Source organism: Nematostella vectensis, chromosome 8, assembly GCF_932526225.1.
Source record: "Nematostella vectensis chromosome 8, jaNemVect1.1, whole genome shotgun sequence".
Classification (NCBI taxonomy): Eukaryota; Metazoa; Cnidaria; class Anthozoa; order Actiniaria; family Edwardsiidae; genus Nematostella; species Nematostella vectensis.
Window position 1 is genome coordinate 5,076,006 of NC_064041.1, and position 22,823 is coordinate 5,098,828.

At 38.8% G+C, this 22,823-nt stretch overlaps 2 protein-coding genes across 5 annotated transcripts; one reads left to right on the plus strand and one right to left on the minus strand.

Annotated features, from left to right (window-relative positions):
• Nucleotides 1-891: 891 nt before the first annotated feature.
• LOC116615734 lies at nt 892-22,459 on the minus strand. 4 transcript variants are annotated; one of them, XR_007312565.1, is made up of 5 exons: nt 7,561-7,690; nt 5,155-7,374; nt 4,801-4,943; nt 4,594-4,646; nt 3,567-3,882 (listed from the first exon to the last, which is right to left on the minus strand). XR_007312565.1 is itself a non-coding variant. In XM_048731516.1 (4 exons), the coding sequence occupies exons 3-4, from the start codon at nt 7,598-7,600 to the stop codon at nt 6,812-6,814; spliced, it is 603 nt and encodes a 200-aa protein (XP_048587473.1). In that variant the 5' UTR covers nt 7,601-7,755; nt 21,015-21,083; nt 21,414-22,459; the 3' UTR covers nt 6,713-6,811. The 4 variants fall into 4 exon arrangements, 2 of the variants coding, with proteins under 2 accessions (XP_048587473.1, XP_048587472.1); XM_048731516.1 differs by lacking the exons at nt 3,567-3,882; nt 4,594-4,646; nt 4,801-4,943 and adding exons at nt 21,015-21,083; nt 21,414-22,459 and having other exon boundaries at nt 6,713-7,374; nt 7,561-7,755; XR_007312566.1 differs by lacking the exons at nt 3,567-3,882; nt 4,594-4,646; nt 4,801-4,943 and adding an exon at nt 892-1,148.
• Nucleotides 13,604-16,343, plus strand: LOC125570212. The gene has a single exon (XM_048731514.1). The coding sequence runs from the start codon at nt 13,604-13,606 to the stop codon at nt 15,218-15,220; it is 1,617 nt and encodes a 538-aa protein (XP_048587471.1). The 3' UTR covers nt 15,221-16,343.
• Nucleotides 22,460-22,823: the final 364 nt, after the last annotated feature.

A 22,823-nucleotide genomic window follows, 5' to 3' on the forward strand; every position in this document is an offset into this window, starting at 1 on the left:
CCCATTTTACAAGCAGTGTCCCGTCCTAGTAATTTGTTCACTTGCTCTCCTGCAATAACAAACATCTTAACCTGGTATGCCTCCCCATTTAGCTTAGCTTCGGTCAAAAATTGTCCTTTACAGATCAGTTTTCCTCCTGGACTTGAAATATCAGCGCGCTCTTGCTCTAGCTTTGGAGGGTTTGGGAGATGATTATAAGTCGATTCCGACAAAACTGTAATATCAGTCCCCGTGTCAATCTTGAAACTAACAGGTTTCTGGTTGATTAACAAATCAACTGTCCATGGATTCTTTGTTCCGTCCGATTCTACATCTACTCCTAAGAAAAATCGCTGGTCTCCCTGTGGTTGTGTAACCTCATTAGCATTCATAGGTGGCGAGTGACAAGCTGCCGTAAAATGATTGTATTTATTACACTTGTTGCACTTTTTTCCTTTAGCGGGACAAACCTCATTATTGGCGTATGTGCGGGCGCACCTGTCGCATTTCTTAGCTCCTGTTTTTTTTCCTTGCCCCTTGTTTTGTTCTTTGAACTTCCGGTTTCTACCCTGCGTGCGGGAACCCTGTGGTTTACGGTGAACTTCTTCGAGCAATTTGTTTGGACTTTTGTCTGAAATTTGAGATTTGATCAACTCGGATTGTCGAGCCATTTGTATTGCTGAATCTAGGTTTAAATCTGATTTCATTTGTAACTTAGATAGTTCTTTATCTATAGTTCCAATGACAATTCTATCTCTAATTTGCTCGTCCTTTAGATCCCCAAATTCACAATATTCAGCTAATTCGTACAGGTATGAATAATTCAGCCGATTCTCCCGGTATTTGAGATCTCTGATGGAATTTCGCTCGCTCATGAATAACATTTCTCTTTGGAATAAAATAATCATCATATTTCTTAAGGACTTTCTCTAAGTCTTTCTTGTCAGCTTCTGACCCAAAATCAAAGGATTTGAGAATGTTTTCCGCTTCAATTCCCATTGAATAAACGAGCGTGCTCACCTGTATTTCCCCTTCTTCCTTCGTAAGTTTCGTAGCAATCGCGTATCGCTCGAACTTCTGCTTCCATTCCGGCCACTTTGAAGGCTTGGTGAAGTCGAAGAACTCCGGTGGATTCAGGAATCTCGCCGCTGCCGCTATGTCTTGATTTTCTAGGTAATAGGGACTTTAAGAACCGAAAACGCAGCGACGTGGAAAACCCCAGGACCGTCGGAGGCATAAAGCGAGGACCGCGTCTCAAACGCGGGAAACTTGAAGTTTAGATGCAACAGGCGACGCGCCCGCTACTTTACTTGTCAACAAAAGGCTGCCTTTCCGGTAGCTTCAAAAAATGTGAAAAAACTCGTTTAAAGCTGAACAAGAATCTTTGCTCTTTTCCCTGGAAGAACGAATTATAGACAAAGAGGAATTTGTTGTCCTTTTAGAAGAATACACGCCGCAAAACCTGCCTTTTTGCCACTGGGACTACGAAGAATTTTGTCTGGAAAATAAAGATCCCGCTGAGTGCAAGGCCGACTTTAGATTTGAAAAGAGAGATATTCCTTTGCTCGTAGATGCTTTACAAATGCCTGATACGTTTACATGTGCTAACGGCACGGTTTGTGATGCAACAGAAGGGCTGTGTGTCGTGCTGAAGCGGTTTGCTTATCCTTGCAGATTGTCAGACATGATTTCCATATTCGGTAGACCAGTGCCAGAGCTCTGCATGATTTGCAATGAAGTGACTGAATGGATCTAGAATGCTCGCCACCACCGTATAACAGAGTGGAACAACTTTATCCTGTCCCCCAATTCATTGCAAACATATGCTGATGCAATTCACAACAAAGGTGCAGCCTTGGATAATTGCTTTGGCTTTGTAGATGGGACAGTTCGCCCAATAACAAGACCAGGATTGAATCAGAGAGTTGTTTACAACGGACACCAGCGTGTACACGCTCTCAAATACAGTCTGTTGCATTGCCCAATGGGCTCATCGGCCAACCATTTGGACCAGTAGGTGAGATATTTATCCGTATGTTTTATCAGTGAATGGTATATCAAGTTTAGAAAAAAAACACAGCACGAAAAACAAAGAACCCACCCACTCCCTTTTTACAACAACTTTGGAGGGGGTGGATACAGGGGTGTTTGATGTCCAATCCTCTGTTTTTATAGGGTAAAGGGTGATTTATGCATTCATAAGTATGCAGTTTACTAATGTTAACTTTTCTTTTTTTAGAGGGAAGGATGCATGATGCAAGAATGTTGGCAGTCTCAGAATTGTACGACAGCTTGGCACAACATGCTTTTTCTCCAGCTGGTAAAGAAATGTGCATCTTTGGGGATCCAGCATACCCCCTACGCAACCATCTGCAAGCGCCTTTTAGAATGGGTGTACTCAATGGTCCAAGGCAAGACTTCAGCGAATCCATGAGTACAGTCCGTATTTCAGTTGAATGGCTTTTTGCTGACATTATAAACTATTTCAAATTTCTTGACTTCAAGAAAAATCTCAAGATCGGACTCAGTCATGTTGGAAAGATGTACATGGTCTGTGCCCTTCTAAGAAATGGCTTAACATGCCTTTACTCCAACACAACCTCTGAATATTTTGGACTTGATCCTCCTAAACTGGTTGACTATTTCAACTAAAGAAAATAAACAATCAAATTGAGTTTGTATAATGCAGGTAGTACAGTGACAAACTATTTAAACAAGTGATGGGTGGGACAACAAAACAACACAACAAAAATGTGCACATCACTTTTATAATGGTGCATATGTAATTGTTAACAGTGAAAAATAGAAACATTTGCTGTAAAATATATTATGTTTTATACAAAATGTATTTAAAGATATATAATCTTGTATGATAATAAAAATTTTAACTTTTGTTTTTAAATAAAAATAAATTTTTTGTGCAAATCAAGCACAAATAGACACTATACTGTACAGTAGTTCCCCACGCATAAGAACCTGAATTTTTCAATTTAGCCTAAATAGTTTTTTTTATAATTCAAGGAAATTTAAGCTACCAAGGTTTCTCAAAATAGGTTCTTGTATCTTGATATTTGACTCAGATGAATAAATTAAATTTGCCAAAAATATGTCTAAATATCACCTTCTCATACAATACAGTTCATTTATTGTAAAACAGGTAACTATGCTCTTGTAAAATTTAAAAACTGGAAAGTAAACAGTTTCTTCATGTCATATATCAAATACTTATTTGTTCAACATTTTCCCCATCACTCCTATGAACTGTTGCATCATGAGCATTTGTTGCTGCTGGAGTTGCTGCTGCTGTTGTTGTTGCTGTACCATAGCTTGCATCATTTCTGTATTCTTTTGCTGCAATTGTAGTTGTTGTTGTTGCATTTCCTTTTTCATGTTGAGCTCCTTTTCTCTAAGTTCACTGTTTTTGTCAGCTCTCTCTTTCAAAAACTCAATTGCATCTCCTCCCTTCCTTCTTTGTCGCTTAGGTTTTACATCCACATCACCCTCTCTGAAATCTCTCTTCTTTGTCTGTGACAGCCTTTCCATAGCTGTCAGTCTGACATCCTCAGCTTTGGCTTTATCAGCCTTTTCTTTCGCTGACTATCCTCTGGTACTGTAGTTTCTTCCAGTTCAATAATCTGTTCGATCAATTGGTCCAGCTCACTGGGCTCATCTGGGGCGATACCTGATGCCCTCTCCTCGGCCCTCATCTGCTTTTTGTACTTCTTAATCAAGTTTCCCAAGTGGTCCCTTACTGCTCTTGAGTCTTGCTTTAGAGTGTCAGCCAGGCTTTTCCACGCTTACGTTCTCCCAGTTGAAGATTTTTTGAACTGGAAGGGGTTGGTAAACAGGACTTCCCTACAGTACATTATGTTTTGGGAGGTCGACCAGTACATGATCACATTGCTGTGTAAAAAACAATTGTTACTGCAACATGCACACCATAATATCCCTGATAGAATGTTTAAATATTGAATAAAAAGCCCTACAGCGAACTTGTGTGACTTTCCAAACACAATCAAATATGACTGAGAAAAATGAAAACAAAGTTTGCAAGACAATAAAGATAGATCTAAATACATATTTAAGCTTTTAATTAATGTGGGCCATGATGGTAAGATTTAGATAATTAAATAAAAGCAAAATAAAGTGTAAACTTTTTTTGTCCAATCTATCAGTGTTGCACATGAGTGTTGACAACATGGATTGAACCTTTTTTTACAGACATGTAAGAGATTATCCATGTGTATTACTTATAAGTAATACATTACAAGACCAATGTATTCCATTTGTATGAAAATGAAATTATTGACAAATTGAATCAAGGTAAAACAACAAAATCAGAACCCAAAACTTCAGTACATTCACGTATAAATAGAAGTTATTTTCCGATAAAATTAGTCTGGTAAAACCGATAAAAAATTTACTTTACTTAAGTTAATTAAACTTTAAAATATCTTACTTATAAAAAAAGGATGGCTTTTCAAATGGGTATTTTACGCTCCGTTATGTAATAAGCTAAACAGTATAGCCTACGTTATTTAGAAATCCACGAGAAGTTATGACAGAAGAACATAGAAAATACACTATAGATTCAAAGATAATGAGATGACATACTTTAAAGGTTTGTCCTTTGCATCTCGCACGTTTGATGCCATGGTTGAACACACCTGCTAAGAAAAAAAACGTTCATTTTTAATCAAAAATCGATTCCCTTGACTTTTGTAAAACCTCTCCTCTAGAAAAAGCAATAAACTTCACATACATAATAAAAAAATATTTGGAATACGCTTCCTTCTATTAAAAGTATCGCTGAATACTCACGTTTTCTACAGCGCTTCAAAACTCGATTCGTCGCGTTCCCGCCAAGAAGAAAGAACTTCATGCGCATGCGCTGTTGGGCAAAATGTGAAAAAAACACTTCCGGTCGCGTCCTAGACCCGCCGCGTTCTCGGTTCTTAAAGTCCCTAATATTAATTAGAAACAACAACGTAGTTTACAAGGTCCGAGCTGTGTCAGCCATGCTTTCATGAGAGACCTCTATTCTAAGTGACGTCACGTAAAACTACAAAACTGTCAATCAACTATCGTGACGATGACCAAGGACCAGCTACCAATGACTGCTCATGATTGGAGTCATCAATACATAAGTTAATCAGGCCACAATCTATTACTTACATTGATCAAATCTGCTACTTGCTCGCCAGTTTCGAGATCATTCCCGACACGCACATATCGTATAATTTTGTGGGAGATGTGTGCAAAGTGTGTATCCAATGCACTTTTCCCTTCTCCAGCCTCGGAAAATGTGTATGATTTGAGTGCCAAGTTGAACACTGAATTTACTTCAGCAAGGTAAACCAGAACTCCAGTATTGTGGTAGTGTGGACCATTATCTGCAAAAATAAAATTATGCCATAAGAATTTACTACAAACTAGTGGGCTAGGGTTAGGTACGAGCTGCCAGCACCAGCCCTTTTCGTGGGTAAGTTGTTTTTTGAATCACAAGGTTTCAAAGCAGTTTATGAAAGAACTAAGAGAATGGCAACCTGCTTCTAAAATTGAATTTAACTCGATAGCTTAAGGCTTTAGTCTTTGACAAAAAGATGTCTTGATTAATGACCAAGTATTGACTGTTAAAATTGGCCGTTTTCATCTCACTATAACTCGCCTTCGATTCGTCAACTTTCAACGTCGCTAAAATATCATCTGCACAGTCTCCCATAGCGTAAAGTGCTGATCTCCTCGGTATCCGTCTTGTTTTTGAATCCCGAAGCAGTCCTGTACCGTTCAAATCTCTTGATCCATTTCGTCCAGTTCTCAATTTGCTCGAGGCCCTGTTTGCAATGCGGACGCTACACAGGTATACCGAATACTACAGCTAGGATTTTAGCTTTTTGTTTAACAAGGAGCATTTTGCCTATTTTATCCCTGGCTAGTAAAGCAAAAATGGGCAATCCTCTGTAAGATCTTTTATGCAGGTTGCATTTTTAGGTAGCTGTGAGATATCAAAGCATTTAAAAGTGCTTTGTTAAAAAATTGCCATGCATTATTCATGTTATGTAATGGCTCAGCAAGAGCTTTGTTGATTAAGGGACCTAAAATAGGCTCCTTCTCTTGGCGAGACTCTTCTGACCTTATAGAAGCTAGAACTTTAGTCCTTTTGGAAAACTCCGCTAGAGATAACTCATTGAGTTTCGTTTAAGATCACTAACCAGTTCGGCCACAACTGCATTGTGGAGCCTTCTTTCACAGATTTCTACAATTTTTTATGAGTGTAGTCCCTAACATGTAGAATCAACTTCCGTCCTAGGTCAACCCTTTTCTAAATATGGTTGGCCTACAATGTTCCTTGTTTGGACTGCTTCTAAAGGTCCATTATCAGGCCGTAGCAGTGGGCCCGCTATGGCTATGATTATAATTCTTACAATCCACCCAGAGACCAGAGACAGGATACTATCATTTTATTCAAATTATTTTTCATCTTCACAATGTACAATTCCAAAAAAAAGAAAATTCCATTCAGTGACCATAGAGGGAATGCACATATACTCCCAGCTCCTCTGCTCTGTCTTCCTCCTCTTCCTCTTTATCATCATCATTAAAAAACCCAGTGAGCTTGCTTACTTTTAAATCACCATCATCATCATATATCTTGACTTTGTAGTGTGGAATTGGAATATCATTGGCTAAGCACTTGTCCCAGCACTCTTGTAGATAACTTCTTTCTGATTTTATTGTCTGTGATCTAAAGTGATGAAGTGGTGGACCAGCTGTCCTTGAACCTAACTCTTGGGGGCCATCAAAAAAACTCCACACCACTAGCAACTTGCCTCTACCATACACCCTCTCCACACAAAAGAAAATCTGAGATGCGCTCCAGGTGAGCCTGATAATCATTAGGGTGTCGAAGAATATATCTGTTTGGAATGATTAAGTTGGATAGTGCAGATGATGACTTGGCAATACTGTTGATTTTGGATTCTTGTTCACTCAAAGTGTTTCTGTGTTGGTCAGCTAGCTTTAGTTCAGCCTGCATACGAACTAGGCCGGGTGTGATTATTTCACCAGGACGTCTGCTCGAGGTATTTTCTGCTATTGCAGAGAAGGTGTTAAAGTGGCGCTCCTGCTGTTCAGTATTTACAGATCGACCACTGACCAGTCTCGACTGGATTGGGGAATGGACAACAAGAGAGTGGAAGTAGCGCCCATACAGCTTTCGGTCGGTCAAGGACTTTGTTTCCTTGATAACCTCTTTCAAAGTCATGGCATGAAGGAAGCTCTGGTTGTGGAGACGCAAAATATCTCTTGGACATCTTTTGCTTGGGTGGCTATACAATAGTCTTGACACTTCTGTTAGAGTATCAAAGACTGTTTGTGGTTTCTCAGACATGACACCTGTCAAATAAAACAAAACCATTTTGAGTAAATTTACTTTATCCGCTACTTTTTCTGTTATTGTCAACTCTCTAATAATTAATGTTTAATAGAAAATTTGCAGGTTTGCTGTCATAATTTAGCTAACATGCAATTATTTTAACTTGATCTTGATTGTGTTTCCTTTAAGTACAATGTGTAACTTACCTCTCATTTGCTTTCCAAGAACAGCGCATAGTTGCCTCATGTCTGTGCCTCTTAGCTTGTCTTTAGTGCCAGTGACAGTAGCTTTTACCCTTTCAAATTCTTGTTTTTCTAGGTGCAGTGGCAGTTCTTCAACTATGTTTGAGATGTGTTCCTTGACATCATGTATTGGTTCAGTTGGAAGAACTTCGTAGAATCCTGAAACAAAGATAAAGTGTAAGATAAATAATTTCAACCTTATTCAATATTTGCTATAATGATGTGAACATTGGTGTCCACTTTATGTGTTAATGTAAAAGTCAATTTGCATAGAATTACTAACATACTGTGAAAAGAGTAAACGCGGCTGGGGTTCAACTAATTTATTAAAATCTGCCACTGATCTAAATTACAAGTGAATTATTAATAATAATAAAATACGATAAAATGAATAAACCCCCACTTGGGAGGGTGGGTGTGGTAAAAAGCTAAGCGTGCTCTCAGTTGAATAGGACGGTGAACTGAGCAATCACATCACATGCTTGAGATTAAATATCGTATAACCTGGCATTACCAACATGCCATTCTGATTGGTGTACTAATTGATCTACGTTAATAATTACCCATTTGACAGGTCAAAATTAACAAATTACTAACATACTGTGAAAAGAGTAAACGCGGCTGGGGTTCAACTAGTTTATTAAAATCTGCCACTGATCTAAATTACAAGTGAATTATTAATAAAAATAAAATACGATAAAATTAATAAACCCCAAACCCGAAAAAATAATAAACTAATTAAAAATATGAATAGAAAGAAATAAGGAAAAAAATATATTAATAGAAGTAGAATGGCATGAAGAGTATTGACACGTATAACGATAACTGTGTTATTGCTTGTTTGCAAGCCTAGTTGTAATAGAATTGAGAATAGCAAGCTTTTTTCTACTTGATAGAGTTAAGTAGACTAAATATGCATCACCCTTCCAATCACCCTGCGCTTTGATGAATTCAGTCGGTGCCCCGCGATTAAACGCGAATGTAGCCCCGCCTTTGCGAAAGCTGCGCGACGAAAAATTGGAGGGATTCAGCCCTATGGCATAAACACATTTCTTAAGAAAAGAATTAAAGTGCGAAGCTAAAACTGGCGTCGTTTGGATGCCGCGAGGAATTACAAAACAGGGACTATTCGGCGCTGCAGGAACTATATCAAAATATCGCTTCAATGCGGAAACAGGGCAAAGTGGCGAACCTGGTATGGTTGGCAAAGGAATCTCTTAGATCCGCTCCTGAAATTGAAGTGTTTAGTTCGATAAACCGACAATAGAGCACCAGAGAAAACAAAGGCCACTTGATTGCGTCTAAGGAAAAGGTTTGCGGAACTTAACAAATTGTTTGACGTTACATGTATTTGGTAAAAAATAAATAAACAAACCTGTGTATTGTCTGCCATGTCATTAACTTCCCCGAGAAGTCCTTCTTTGTCAAATTCAACTTCACATGGTGGTGGTGAATGTCGGTTTTTTTTACATTTCCCGTTGTTTTCGAGGTGCCTCCTCTTTAGTACACGAGACGACGCCTCGCTTTTTGTCTCAAAGTAGAGAGCAAGTCGTTGTTTTTCCCGTTGAGAATACGACTGCCTCGTGGCCAGGAGAACATCGCAATCTTGCTTTGCCATCAGTGTTTGCAGGTGTATTTTTTCCGTAAGCGCCCTCTGCCGCCTTTCTTGTTTGAGCTGATTTCGAGATTTTTTTAGTTGCAGGCCTAGACTCGGGACTTTGGTTTGAGCCTCGGCAAAGGTCATTCCAGTCAGTTTTTCAAAAGGACCGGAGATGCTAGCACATATATTCTTAGCGATCGATTTTGCAGCTTTGGCGCTTGCTCTCGGATTGTTCTTTCCCTTTCCTTGCTTTTTCGCTTCCTTGATTAAAGCCAAGGCTGGTTTAGTGTTTATAATTGTTTTTTTTACATTATTTGGAATGGAAGCCAGCAGGGAATGCATTGGGTAATGGTGTGTCAGGCATCCATTGCAATCACGGAGAGTGTGCTTCTTTTTTCTTTCTCTGTCAGGGATTGCCATTTAAACGAAGAAAAGTGCTCAATGTAACTTGCCCGTGCAGATGGTGTTATTCTTCGTATGGAGTTGTTTAGCGCCTGCGATCTCTTTCTGAACGTGGTGAAGTCGACATAGAATACACGTTGGAACTCCCCGCCAAATTTGTGCAGATAACTCAGCCAACGTTGCTCTATTTTTTTCTCGAGCTTCCCGTTTTCTTTCTGGTAGCTCTGTTTTACCGCAACTCGTGCAAATCCACAACCAAAAGTCCCCGCCATTACTACACAGTATAGTATATTTGAGGAGAAATACTTGATCTGACCGTAAACTCAATAAATCGTTTCGAAAATCCCGCCTAAATTTGAGCTTGTTTTTATTGCGGCTGATAAAATCTGTCACATTTCGGATATTATAGGAGTTGAATTACGCATATTGGGTTAAATATTAGACGTTGCTTAATTCTAAAGCTTAGGAGAAACTTATTTGCTTCTAAGACAAGCAAAATTACGCTGCGTCATTCATCAAAATAACACACAGGTAGATACAAATTCGTACCCTATATTAAATTGAATTTAATCAAATTGGAAACAAACAATACATATAATAACAAATGATTAATGTTTCAGCTAATTGGCATAAAATACACACTTATTCTTGATGGGAAACAGCCTACATCGCCGGCTTCTGTGATATTTCCCTTTCCCTCGTCCGCCATGTTTTACTTGGTACCCTAGCCTTGTAAATGAGTTCCTCAGTTCCCATTCGCTGATCCATTCCTATAGAAACACTCATCTGTAGTGCCCAGTTCCTTTGGCGGCGTATAAACAAAATGGCTGCGGACGCTTCAGCACGGATAGTTGAACTTGGAAATGCACGAAGTCCAGTTCAAAATCAAGACTTATTAGAATAAAAGCAGTCTCAACTTCAAGAATTCGTGTATATCTTGTAGAATATAGGTGGATGAGTACGACCTGTTGTAAAACAAGTCTTAAATTCGAGGTAAAGGCCGGTCAGATAATTGAATTCGAGGACGTATTTTTTGTAGTAATTTTATTTAATGCGACCTAAACTCTTGTCCGTAGCGATCCAGCAGATTCTAGCTCATATGATCCCTTAGTTATCATATAAAAATATTGGAATGCTTATTTTATGCATCTTCTTACTGGACTTTCTCGAAATTCGATGGGCCCTCCATATCTGTTTTTATAGTGTAGTATTTCAAGGTATTATCTTTCATAGAAAACTTTTTTTCGAATCTCCAGATTAAGGATTAAGAATCAAATAATCCTTACAATTTTGAAGATAATACATGCAACCATGAATATTTTATTGATTATTTTCGATTTTCTGCTGCATTGTACGGTAAAGCCCTTGCCTTAATCTACCTGAGAAATGTGTCATGCTTATAATTCTCCTAAAAACTTTTTTCGCTTATATTTTTTTAAATAAAATCGTAAATATTATTCCAGAATATGGTAGTATTTAATGTAGGGATTCAGTTAATGTAAAAATCGTATTTTTTCGTATTTTATGTCCACACAAAACTGTTCCGTAACCTTAAGGGTGGACCACAATATGATTACCCTCGTCGTCGGATCCCTCTGAAGTCAGGGATCTGTGGAGAATCGCCTCCGCCATACCATTCCTTAGTGCAACTTGGCCTGTTTTTCGTTGTTGGTAGTCCCAGAACCCAATCCGAACACCTTACTCTTCAAAAAAAAAAAAAGCAATGACAAGCTTCCACAGCTGACTGACTTTTTGAAGCGGGAATTGGTCCATCTCCTCTCAGAAGTCGTCGAAGAAATCACAATAATTACGAACTAAAGAAAGGGCCTTTAAAAAAGTGTCGACATTGACCCTACAAGACTACATCTTGCACTTTCACCAAGAGAATCATAACATGATTTTTTTTCTCCCTAGCATCCACTAAGCAGGTCAACCAATGTGGTCGATGTTTGTTTTCTACCCCAGAAGTATGTATAGGGAATATAAGGTAATCACTCAAAGTCAAATCTTCATTACGGATCTTTCATTGCATTTGATTTTTTGTATAGAGATTTGTGTCAAAAACCGTCACATGCAGCCCAATTTCTCTTGCTCTTGACTTGATGAAACATCATTCAGTTCATTCGGATACAATACTGTAAGTATATCCCGGGCACATACAACAATATTTCCAATTTCAGACACGATGCGGTCGGGTGGAACGGATTTCACTTTCGTAAGTTGTACAACCTCGGGGTTTTCCGCTTTTCTACTTTTTGCGACAACTTCCGCTTTTTGCTTGTTATCCTTGCCTTCATTCTGGTTTATCGTTTGGATCTTTACTGACACGTCCTTCTGGTCTTCACGCTCATACAAAACCAAGTACACTTCCTGCTGTAGAAACCGTATCTTTATTTAAGATATAGGTTGCCGAATCACGCGTTTGGCGTCACACACCATTATGGTGTTTTCGCAATGCCTTCGTATTGCCACATAGTGCGCGTTATCCATTCTGCGTCCCTTATGAACTCCATCGTTTTAAGCACATAACCAGATTTCTAGGATGCGAAGATATAGCAGTACTTTTTCTGTGGGTGGTTTTAAGGTTGCATTTGTGACATATAACTTTGTTTTCCGTGCCTAGAGTTTCTTCGTTCCAAAATTCTTCTACACAATCTTTTGTTCCTATTGCAATCCCTTCGCCTTTCTCAGCAATTTCCGCTGTAATGCAATCAAATATATCGCTGTTAAGTCGTTCTTGAGCGTTACACGCTACACACTTGTACGCATAGGTAATATTTCCTTCAAATTCTCTGGCAGAATAGCTTTTCTCATCTCTTAACTTGACCATAATTGCCGTGAAAGCCTCGTGCACGTCATGTTGCTGTCCTTTTGTATAGCCATCAAACCCGAGCAGGTCTAATAGCTTTGTTGGATCGATCGGATTTCCATGAATACTATTCAGGTAATCAATGGTCGTTTCAAGAGATGTAGTGTAGGGCAGGTCTACAGAGGCACTATTTCCTTTAAAAGAAGAAGAACATGAAAGAAACTGTAGAAGCGCATCAAGCCAGCAATTGTTAGACGAGTTCGATATTCCTGTGACTAAATTACCTGCCGGGCCTTCGACTTCGTAGCTTGAAGAAGTTTGTTGTTCTGTCCTCTTTACATGTCCCTTTTGTTGTTTTTGATTTGTAAGTTGCGGTACATGCTTGCTTATTTTGGTTCCTCTTGGTTATTTCTTTTTTTGGTCTTCTTTGTCTTGGGAGTTCTTCTCAGGGTATTCAAGAAGAGGGAATTTTGGAGGTTGCTGATAGACTCCATGCTTCTTATCGGGCGATTGCATTGTCTTGGGTATTTTGGCCCATGAATCTGTCGATCCAGGAAATTCAGAGACATCCTTGTGGCGTAGCTTGCGTTTTCTTGAAAGGGTTAGCACTTTCTTAGTGACCCCTGATGTGAGCTCTCTGCTCGGCGACAAACTGGTCAACCCTCAAAAGCCTCCTTCCCTTAAAATCGATATATTTCTTGAGTTTCATGTGATTTCTTATTTGACCATTGGTGGCCATTGGAGACTTTTTTCTGAGAACAGGAACGTTGCTTATAATGGGCTGTTTCCTACACAATTTATTCAGCATAAAGGAGCTCCACAAGGGTGCTAAATGCAACTTCGATTTTATAAATGCTAGCAATTCTGGTGCATAATAAGAATTGTTGTTCCTATTGCTCTTATGTACATTGTTGTCCTTCTGGAAAATAGGTTTTTAAAAGTACGCAACAAAAGGTCTTGTTCTACATCTTATATCAATGTACTTGGAAGGTCTCTAAGTGATGCGTCATCGATGTCGGTTTGCACTTTATTTTGGTCATTATAAATTAAAGCCTCAATTCTCTTTTTAACTCGCCCGTAAGCCGCCAATTCTTGACTTTCACCCACGTGACACCGCACTTAACAACGGTTGCTATCCGCCATTACTGTGCCCCTCAAGCGTAAACAAACAGAGATATATAGTACTTTTACTCAATATGGTTCATTGTATAGTGGTTGGATGTGCTTCTAAAAGCGGAAAAAGTCGTGTTAGCTTTCATACAATACCCAAGATTGTATCAAATCAAGGAGAAGAGCACGAAGAACTCACTAGAGAGAGAAGAAGGCGCTGGATTTCAGCAATAAGTCGAGGCGATACAGAGACGAAGAGAATCCTCGACAGTGAACGAGTATGTGGGTTACATTTTGTGACTGGAAAAGCTGCAGCCTCTTGGGATAGATATCACATCGACTGGGTGCCAACTCTAAACCTTGGAAAGCCACAAGCGAAGCAGCCTACAGTCGATAAACAAAAAGAAGAAGCGAGTTTGAAGGCTGAAAGGGCCAAGGAGCGCAGGAAGAGAAGCATCGAGCGTCAACAAATCGAAGCAGCTAAGAAGAGAAAAGAGCTGGAACAAACTGGTCTGACTGTGCAAAACATAGATTTTGCTATTGCTAGCACATCTACTGAAGATGTTTCAGGCCTAGACGCTCATTCTAACGAAGCTTGTGGCAGTACAAGTTATGAATATTTTGACGGCGACGAGACAGAGAAGGGAATTCAAACAGTCGTCCACGAAATGATTGATCGTTCCACTTCAACGGAGGACTTTGAAGTAGTTTCTGAAGGCAGGAGAAATAGAGGAATGCAGACTCAAGAATTCAATTATTTGTTTAAGAACTCTGTATATCAAGCTCCAGATAAAGACTTCTTCCAATCTCCAGATAAAGTTCGTTTTTACACTGGATTGCCTTCGTTTGATATACTAATGGTAGTGTTTGAACATGTAAGCCCGTACGTATCACGACGATCAGATTTAACCAGCTTGAACAGCTTTCAAGAATTTATCATTGTTTTGATGAAGTTACGGTTAAATGTACCATTTCAAGACTTCGCATACCGTTTTGAGGTGTCCTTAACAAGTGTGTCAAGGGTATTCACCTCATGGATACATGCAATGGACTCGAGGCTGTCTTGCTTCATTCATTGGCCTGCAAGGGAACAGCTGTGGAAAACTATGCCAATGTGTTTTCAGTACACCTTTGGTCGTAAGGTTACTGTAATAATTGATTGTTTCGAAGTTTTTATTGAGAAACCAACAAACCTTATGGCCAGAGCTCAGACCTTTTCTTCATATAAGAACCACAACACTGTTAAGATTTTGATTGGAATCACACCCCAAGGCACTATCTCATTTGTTTCTGAGGCTTGGGGAGGAAGAACATCAGATAAATTTCTGACTGAGAACTGTGGAATCCTAGAAAAATTGATACCAGGAGATACTATAATGGCAGATAGAGGATTTACAATTTCTGAGAGTGTTGGTTTGAAGCAAGGAAAGCTAGTGATTCTTGCATTCACCAAAGGAAAAGCTCAGCTGCACCCAGTAGATGTAGAGCGTTCAAGAGGCATAGCGAATGTGAGGATCCATGTGGAGCGAGTGATAGGTCTACTACGAAGGAAATATACTATATTAGAAGGAACACTCCCCACTAAATTCTTGAGTTGTGACCAGAACGGTCCCACAGAAAACCAGGTACCCATAATAGACCGTATTCTAAGAGTTTGTTCAGCCCTTGTAAATTTTTGCCCATCAATAGTACCACTTGATTAGCTAGTTTAAATGAATTTTTATTGTTTTCTAAGACAATACCCTGGTGGAAATCTTTCCCAGAATCCTAGTAGATAATGGATCTTTAATCATCCTATCAAGATCCTGTGGGACTCTAAGACTTTGGTAAATCCTAATCCTGGACAGAATCCTGTTTGGGATCCTGATAGAATCTTACAGGATCCTGGAAAATATTTTCACAAGGGGAGTGCAAGAATTATGTACTAGACTAAAGATCAACCACTTACCTCTGGCCAAAATACCTAAATCCATTTTTGGACTACTTGATTACTTTCAGCATATACATTGTTGCTATTGTAAATAATTATTGATATTTATTAATAGAGTGGTTTTCATTAACCTATTAATACATTCTGAGGTAATATACCTTAAATCCATTTGTGTTCTTTTATTTGTACAGCTACTCACCATACTTTATATCAAAGGTTAATGTAAATCATTCTAACTAAAGCAATAGCACTGAAACTGTGAAACAAGGACTAACTAAAAAGTACAAATAGTACTAATTAAGCAATAGAAAACAAAGGATTTTGCTACTATTTGTCTCTATAGTTAATAGTAGACATATTTTAGTTATTTCATGGTTTAAGTGTTATCGCGCTATTGGACAAAATTATTTAGCTGCTTATCAGGTGATCTAAAACAGCAAAGATACATGTTATGTTAACAAAAAGTTTTTTTTGTAAACAAGTGTTAATCATTTAAAAATCTATGATGTAAATGCATGTCTAAGTTGGCAAATAACAAACTCATAGTGACTGGTTTTAAACTAAAAAGCAACAACAAGATTGTTGAATTTTTTAATCAAATATTATTTATATATCTAAAGTCATCTTGCACATTGTCAATATAATATTAAGAACAGGAACAAAATAATTTCAATATTTAGCAAAATTATTTCAAAACATGACAATATTGCTTAAATTCATATCTCTGGTAAATTCGATGGCAAATTATTGTAAATTTTATGTATCATTGTGAATGATTTCACATTATTTTACACCAATGGACATGCAAATATGTTTTGTTATTTACAAAATTCAGTGATTTTTACTGCATTTAGATTGAAAACAATTTAACTGCAAAATAAAAAGGATTAAATATTGCAGAATAGTGCTAATTAAGGATAGTAAACAACAGATCGCACTATTTAGTATTACTAGACAGGTTTTGTGGATAGCTCAATGGCTGCATTGTTTGCACTCTAATTACAAAATTTATCAAGAAATTAGAAGGATGGAAACATGCTAATTGTCTCATCTTTGAGACATGATAATAAGTGTGAGCGCATTTTGGGAATGTCAAAAGTAAAGTGACTTGGATTAGTAGCAAAAGCTAAACATGTGGCAAATGCAATAGAAAAAACCCCACAGTCACTACCATTGCTCTGTTGCTGGACGGGTACAAAATCTAAACTAATCAAACTTCCACCTAGGAGGTCGTTGGTTTGTTCCTCTATTTCTTGACTTATAACATTATGATATAAACTATCATACAGGTGAACATATCCAGGTGGACAGCCCAGTGAGCTAACACAGACCCAGTGATCACTTCCAGTGTGTAGAATCTGAATAAATTCACTAGACACTACATCAAAGTTTCTGACTCTTCCAAGAGTTGGTCGTTGTAAGCCCTCAATTGCTGGGTTAACTTCTTTTATCAGGACTTGAGCATATTGGATAATGTCACTAGTAAGCCATCCAGCAGGATCACTAATGATGTCATAATCTGCATTGTTTAAATTAGCCAGAATAGCATACTTGTTAACAGAACCAGAACTAGTTGACACTTTTGTAATTTCTATTTCATCTTCACTATCATTATCATCATCATCTGATAAGTTTGATGTTGTTGCAGGTGATTTAGGATTTGTAATAGGTGTTGTAGAAGTAGAAGTGGTAGGTGTATCACAAGGCATTGTGTTGCCCTGTTTTCCTCGGCAGATATTACATAGCCATGTTGTCTTGGAATTGTTAGGCATTCTTTTCAACCCCAAGCATTTCAGATGGAAGAAATTTCCATTGCTGCAGTTTACATTGTGGCACTCAATGAGTCTATCAGTCGTGGTTGCCTTTTCATTACAGATACAAATTGTAGTTTTTAACATAGCAGCCTGGTTTACCTGAGATGGTGCAACTTTAGCCTTTGCCCGTTTTTTGAGCTGTGGTAGTTTACAGCAGTAAGGCAGTACCATTGCTTTGGCATTTTCACATTATGTAAAGAAAGGCATTTAGTATGGAATTGTCCATATGGACAGTCAGCATTGGTACAGGATACAATGTCATCATTAGGCTGTCCCCTACAAAAACATATGACATTATCAATGAGTTTGCTTTCAGGTAGATCACACCGTCTGGTGTACCATCTTCCAAGCATTTCTGGAAGAATGCAAATTCTCCAAAATGTTTCGATCTTTTTCATAACACCGCTTGAGTGGGATGGGTCAGGGTTGATTCGATCACATAAAACATGTGAGTTCCCATCAGAATCAATGGCAAAAACAACAAATTCACAATACTTTCGATCAGGCAATGTAAATAGCTGCTGCTGTACCTGATAGTAATAGTTGTGGGATTTCTTTAACTTTAATACTCCATTCACATTTTCGAGGCAAGAGCTTGCTTTCAGGCTGTATTCGTTGAAGTTACCATTTGTGACGGAAATGGGGCATTTAACTTCCCCGCAGCCCAATCCACAGCAGTCACACGATATTAGAAAATCTGGTGTAGCATGTATAAAAGGAAAGTCTTTGTTTATGAAAAGTCCACATCTTTTAATTTGAAAGTTGGTGTGTAGCGATTTCATGTGGTGTTCATAACTTTTGATAGCTTGTTCCTCGTATTTACAACCATGTTTGGTTGCCTTGTTTATTTTAAATAGATGCGGATAGCAGATAGACTGAATTAGATTTTGAGAAGGCTGTGCAAGATTTCCATGGAACACAGCACCACAGACAGAGGCTCCAATTCTGCCAGCACGATGCCTAAAAAATCCTGGACTTTTAGCTTGAGTGCGCGTGTCCTGTTCGACGATGTCAATCTCTTCGTCTGAAATGTTTATCTTAACTTCTAAACATTTCCGTAAAAGTTCGGGGTATTTCAGATCTAAATTACTTGATTCGTAAAGATCTGTTAAAACTGGAATGTTTCTGCTTTTTGAAATAAATTGATTGGCATATGGGTCGATCAAACTTAATATTGAAGCTTTTGTTTCACACTGATTCAGCTTTTTGTAAAACTCCGACACATCCTCCGCTGAAACGCTAGGGGTCGTGATCTTGTTCGTTGCGTCTCCAACAGTTCGAGATTGAGAATATTCATTAAAAGATTCAATGTTATCGTCAAGTTTTTCTTTTAACTTTTTAGCAGAAGAAAAATCGATTTCTTTTGCCCTAGCATAGGTCACATTACTTACATAAGTTGGAAGGAGCCATGAGCATTTTACTTGCGTACAAGCCAGCTTTCCGTTGATTCGAGTCCAGCATTCGATATAAAATAAGACACTGGCAATGTGTGAACACGATTCCGCTAGTCCTGCCTTACAGCCCAGGCAATGAGCGGAGAAAATTCTTCCATCCTTTCCTGTAATGAGCCAGATATCGACGAGAGGATCATTCATTCGTTGAGAATGGCGAACTTTGGCTACGACTACATACTTGTCAGAAACAATTCTTCCCTTCACGGACGCTACAAACCCAGAAACCACTTGGTTGTATGCTTCAAGACTTTTATAGTTCTTGAACTGGTCGTTAGTATAATGACTTGTTTACAAAACCAAGAAACTAAACAAGTCCGACTGCTCTATTGGCGGTAAACACTCAGGATTCAGTTCTTCATCGGGAATAGTAGCTGGATCGATGCCGATTTTTTCAATTTTCTGGATGTAACGATTCTTTATATTACCCTCTAGTGATGTAGCATATTTCGACAATACTGGTACTGACATTTGCGGGTCTAAGAAAGCACTTTTTGACGAGAAAATTAGAAAACACTACAGAAATGACATTACTTTACATACATTTCCTTACTGTTGAGGGGCACAGTAATGGCGGACATGGTAATTGGATATGGCTGTGACGTCACGTGAAAGTTACCTATATCTGCTTACTTTGCTTTTTATTAGTCATTAGAAGAGAAATATCCCCGTTTATCAATGTAAACTCATTCAAAGACGTGGCATTCACTAAAAGGGAAACTGTATACTTCATGAAATTATACCATCTGCCCTTCTACATTTCCATGGCCAAAGATAACACCTCTGCATGCCTAAAGCAACGCAGAAAGTGCTGGATAGTAGGGACATCATATTTGGAAGTATTGAGCTCTGCCAGAGGGATGGGCTTCCTCAACAGGATGACGGACAATCAGCGCGTAGTACAGTACCCGTCGGCCATTCTAATCTGCCATTACTGTGCCTGTCGCGTCAATAAAAGAGACATCTTTTGTACAGAGATCGTGCCACAACCGAACCTGACCCTTTGTCCGTAAGTGCACGGTAAGGAGATCGGCGGCAATGTACTGAATGTAGCCTTTGATTTAGGACCTCTTGTCATCCTCCGCCATACTTTCTTTCAGAAGTTGTAAGGACTTCGGGATCCTCGCTCAAATGGAGACTTTTCCTTGCCTCACTAGATATTTGCTTAATGACATCACAAGACCCTACCCCCGTCAAATCACCCCCTGCAAGAGTAGCCTCTTCCATTGCATCGATTTTCTCGTGGAAGTATACAGATGGATGTTTTACGGACTTTTCCACCACCTTCTGGCGCGTCTCACCTTTGATAAAGCGAGCCTTTTGCAAAGAGGCGTCGTGAAGAACTGAGCCTCCAAGGTCAACGTGGATTCTTCTTTTTTCTTCATCGGAGCTTTTCATAAAGACTTTGAATTTTAAATTGCATTTATCGAAGGAGCAGTAGCCTTTCGCTATAAAGACAAACTCGAGAATTCAACCTCTTCACAGAGCGCCATTTGAATGCTAACGGACAACAGGGGTTTGCTTTTTTTAGATATTTTTATAAAATATCTGTCCACACTCTTTGGAGACAATTCTTCTTTTCCGTATTAGGCTTGATTTTTTTCCCAGTCCCCAAGATCGAGAACAAACACTGAAGAAGCCGGCAATTTCACAGTAAAATAAAGAAGAGTGCCAAACAACATTTTGCAACGCATCAATTGCTCTAGCATCGCCGAAGACGTAATCACCTAAAAACACCAAAGAAGATAATATGTCCATGACGTAGGAAGAAAGGATAAAACAGTTGCGCTGGAACACATCTGCCACGTGGTATGAGGTCTTAGATAAAATAATAATAAATGAAAGGCAGACGTTGGGGTTTGCGCATTAGCTTTTTTTTTTGCGACATTGCGGCAATTAGATCCCCCTTCAAATCGGGGCTCGAAGCAGCTATTTCTAATAACAAAAAACACGCGGTTTCGCTGTACACCGGCTCAGTCAATGAGAATGTATGGTTTGTTATAGTTGTTTGTTATCGCATTAGCTTTTTTTTGCGACATTGCGGCAATTAGATCCCCCTTCAAATCGGGGCTCGAAGCAGCTATTTCTAATAACAACAAACACGCGGTTTCGCTGTACACCGGCTCAGTCAATGACAATGTATGGTTTGTTATAGTTGTTTGTTATCAATTGGTGTTTTCTAAAGCATATTATAGGGCATCAATCGTTACATTAAAATGACTTCCTTATTAACATGAACGATGTTTTGACAATAAAGTTTCGTGTGGTCTGACTCTTGCAGTTGTATCCCAGTTGTGCTTACCTTCTTGTCGTCACTTCTAGATTTCCAAGAAGAGAGTGGTGGCCATTCTGCATTGTAAGCCTTTGCCTCCTAAAACGTTAATAATAATAAAAATAACAAAAATATTAATAATTAATAATAATAAAATAATGATAATCATGATGATGATGATGGTAATGACGATGGCGCTGGGGATGACGACGACGATGATGATAATGACAATGATAATGATAACAATAATAATAACAATAATATATATAATGACGTACAATATAATCTAAAGATAATCTAAACCATATGCATAAAAATTTTGACAATAAAAATATGAATAATAATTATCATAAAATAGATTAATTTAAATAACAATAATAATGATAATAGAAATAATAATGATAATAATGTTTTCCAAGTTGTGCTTACCTTCTTGTCGTCGCTGCTGGATTGTCGAGAAGGGAGTTTTGCGTCGTAAGCCTTTGCTTTCTAATATGTAGTTATGTACAATAGAGGTTTAATAACGACGCACAAGTGACGTAGCAAACTTTATACAACCATTCACATGGACAAACACACGCTTCGCCTCAGATACCGTAATGATTTGAATAAGCTTATTTATTTTTTTGGGTCTTTGGGGGTTGATTATTGGAGAGGGGGCGCTTATTTCATTTCGGCGGAAAATACTAGCTTCTGAATGAATTGTGAGCAAAACTTGCGCTTATACAGATATAGAAGGGATAATAAATAGGCCCGTGTTGTAAACATTCAAGTGGTGCTTTTGTTGAAATTTGTTTAGAGGGGTGGGGGTGGGGGTGCTTATTCCAAATTTTGCTGTAGAAGGGGGATGCTTATTGGGGAGGGGGCGCCTATTTGAAAGGAGGGCACTTATTCTAATCATTACGGTACTCGCTTCCTCTTGTTAACTCTATTGTAACTTCGGAAAAAAGTTTGATTGTTGTTTAAAAAAATAATCCTTTTTTCTTGTGCGTCTGTCCTCTAACAGATGCACAAAAGACGCGAACACATGTGTCAAGTATTGTTCATGACACGCCGTAACGTTCTCTGTGTAGCTATTAGAGGACAGACGAACGCTACATAAAACTACATAAACGCTCTGGATACTTTTGGTATTTCCTTTTTGTCAGAAAGGGAGTCACTACATAGTCATTGTACTTAGCCACTCGCTGTAAAAATCCAAGGACATCATGTATCAATCAGATAAATAGAATAAGGATGAATGGACGTGTGGCTTTTGAAAATGGGTGTTTTCCTCCGTATTAAAAGAAAGCACTCCCAAATCGTATTTGCTGCCATAATAAAAACGCTCGGTGAGAAGAAATACCTTAGAACAGAATACTGTGCAAGTGCTGTAACACAAAAGCATATGCTATGAGCCCAACGAGGAACACAGTCTGATGAAAACCTAAAAAGCTCAGAAGACCAGTATCTCCCTGGACCATAGTGAAAGCGACGACTTAGCTAGTTTTTCCCCTTCACCCCCCCCCCCCCCTCGTCGTTGACAGCTAAATACCATTGGCATTCTATGCCCAGCTCTTTATTCGCGCGTAATTTACCTAAAGGGCCGCTCTGTTTTCGGTACCCGAATATGTAGGATGAGTGGGGACGGAAGCTGTAAGCGCGTAGAATACTCCGTTTAAAAAATGAAGTACATGTTTTGTTACATCGGACCGCCACTAACGCGAGACCTCCTACGTAATCGCGAAATTTACGCGAGTCTCATGCCTCGTCCTCAGCGACAAGGCGGAAGACTGGACTCCTTGTGTATTATGTCTTTCATTACTATTACGCCCTGAGACGCCTGCAAAACATAGGCTC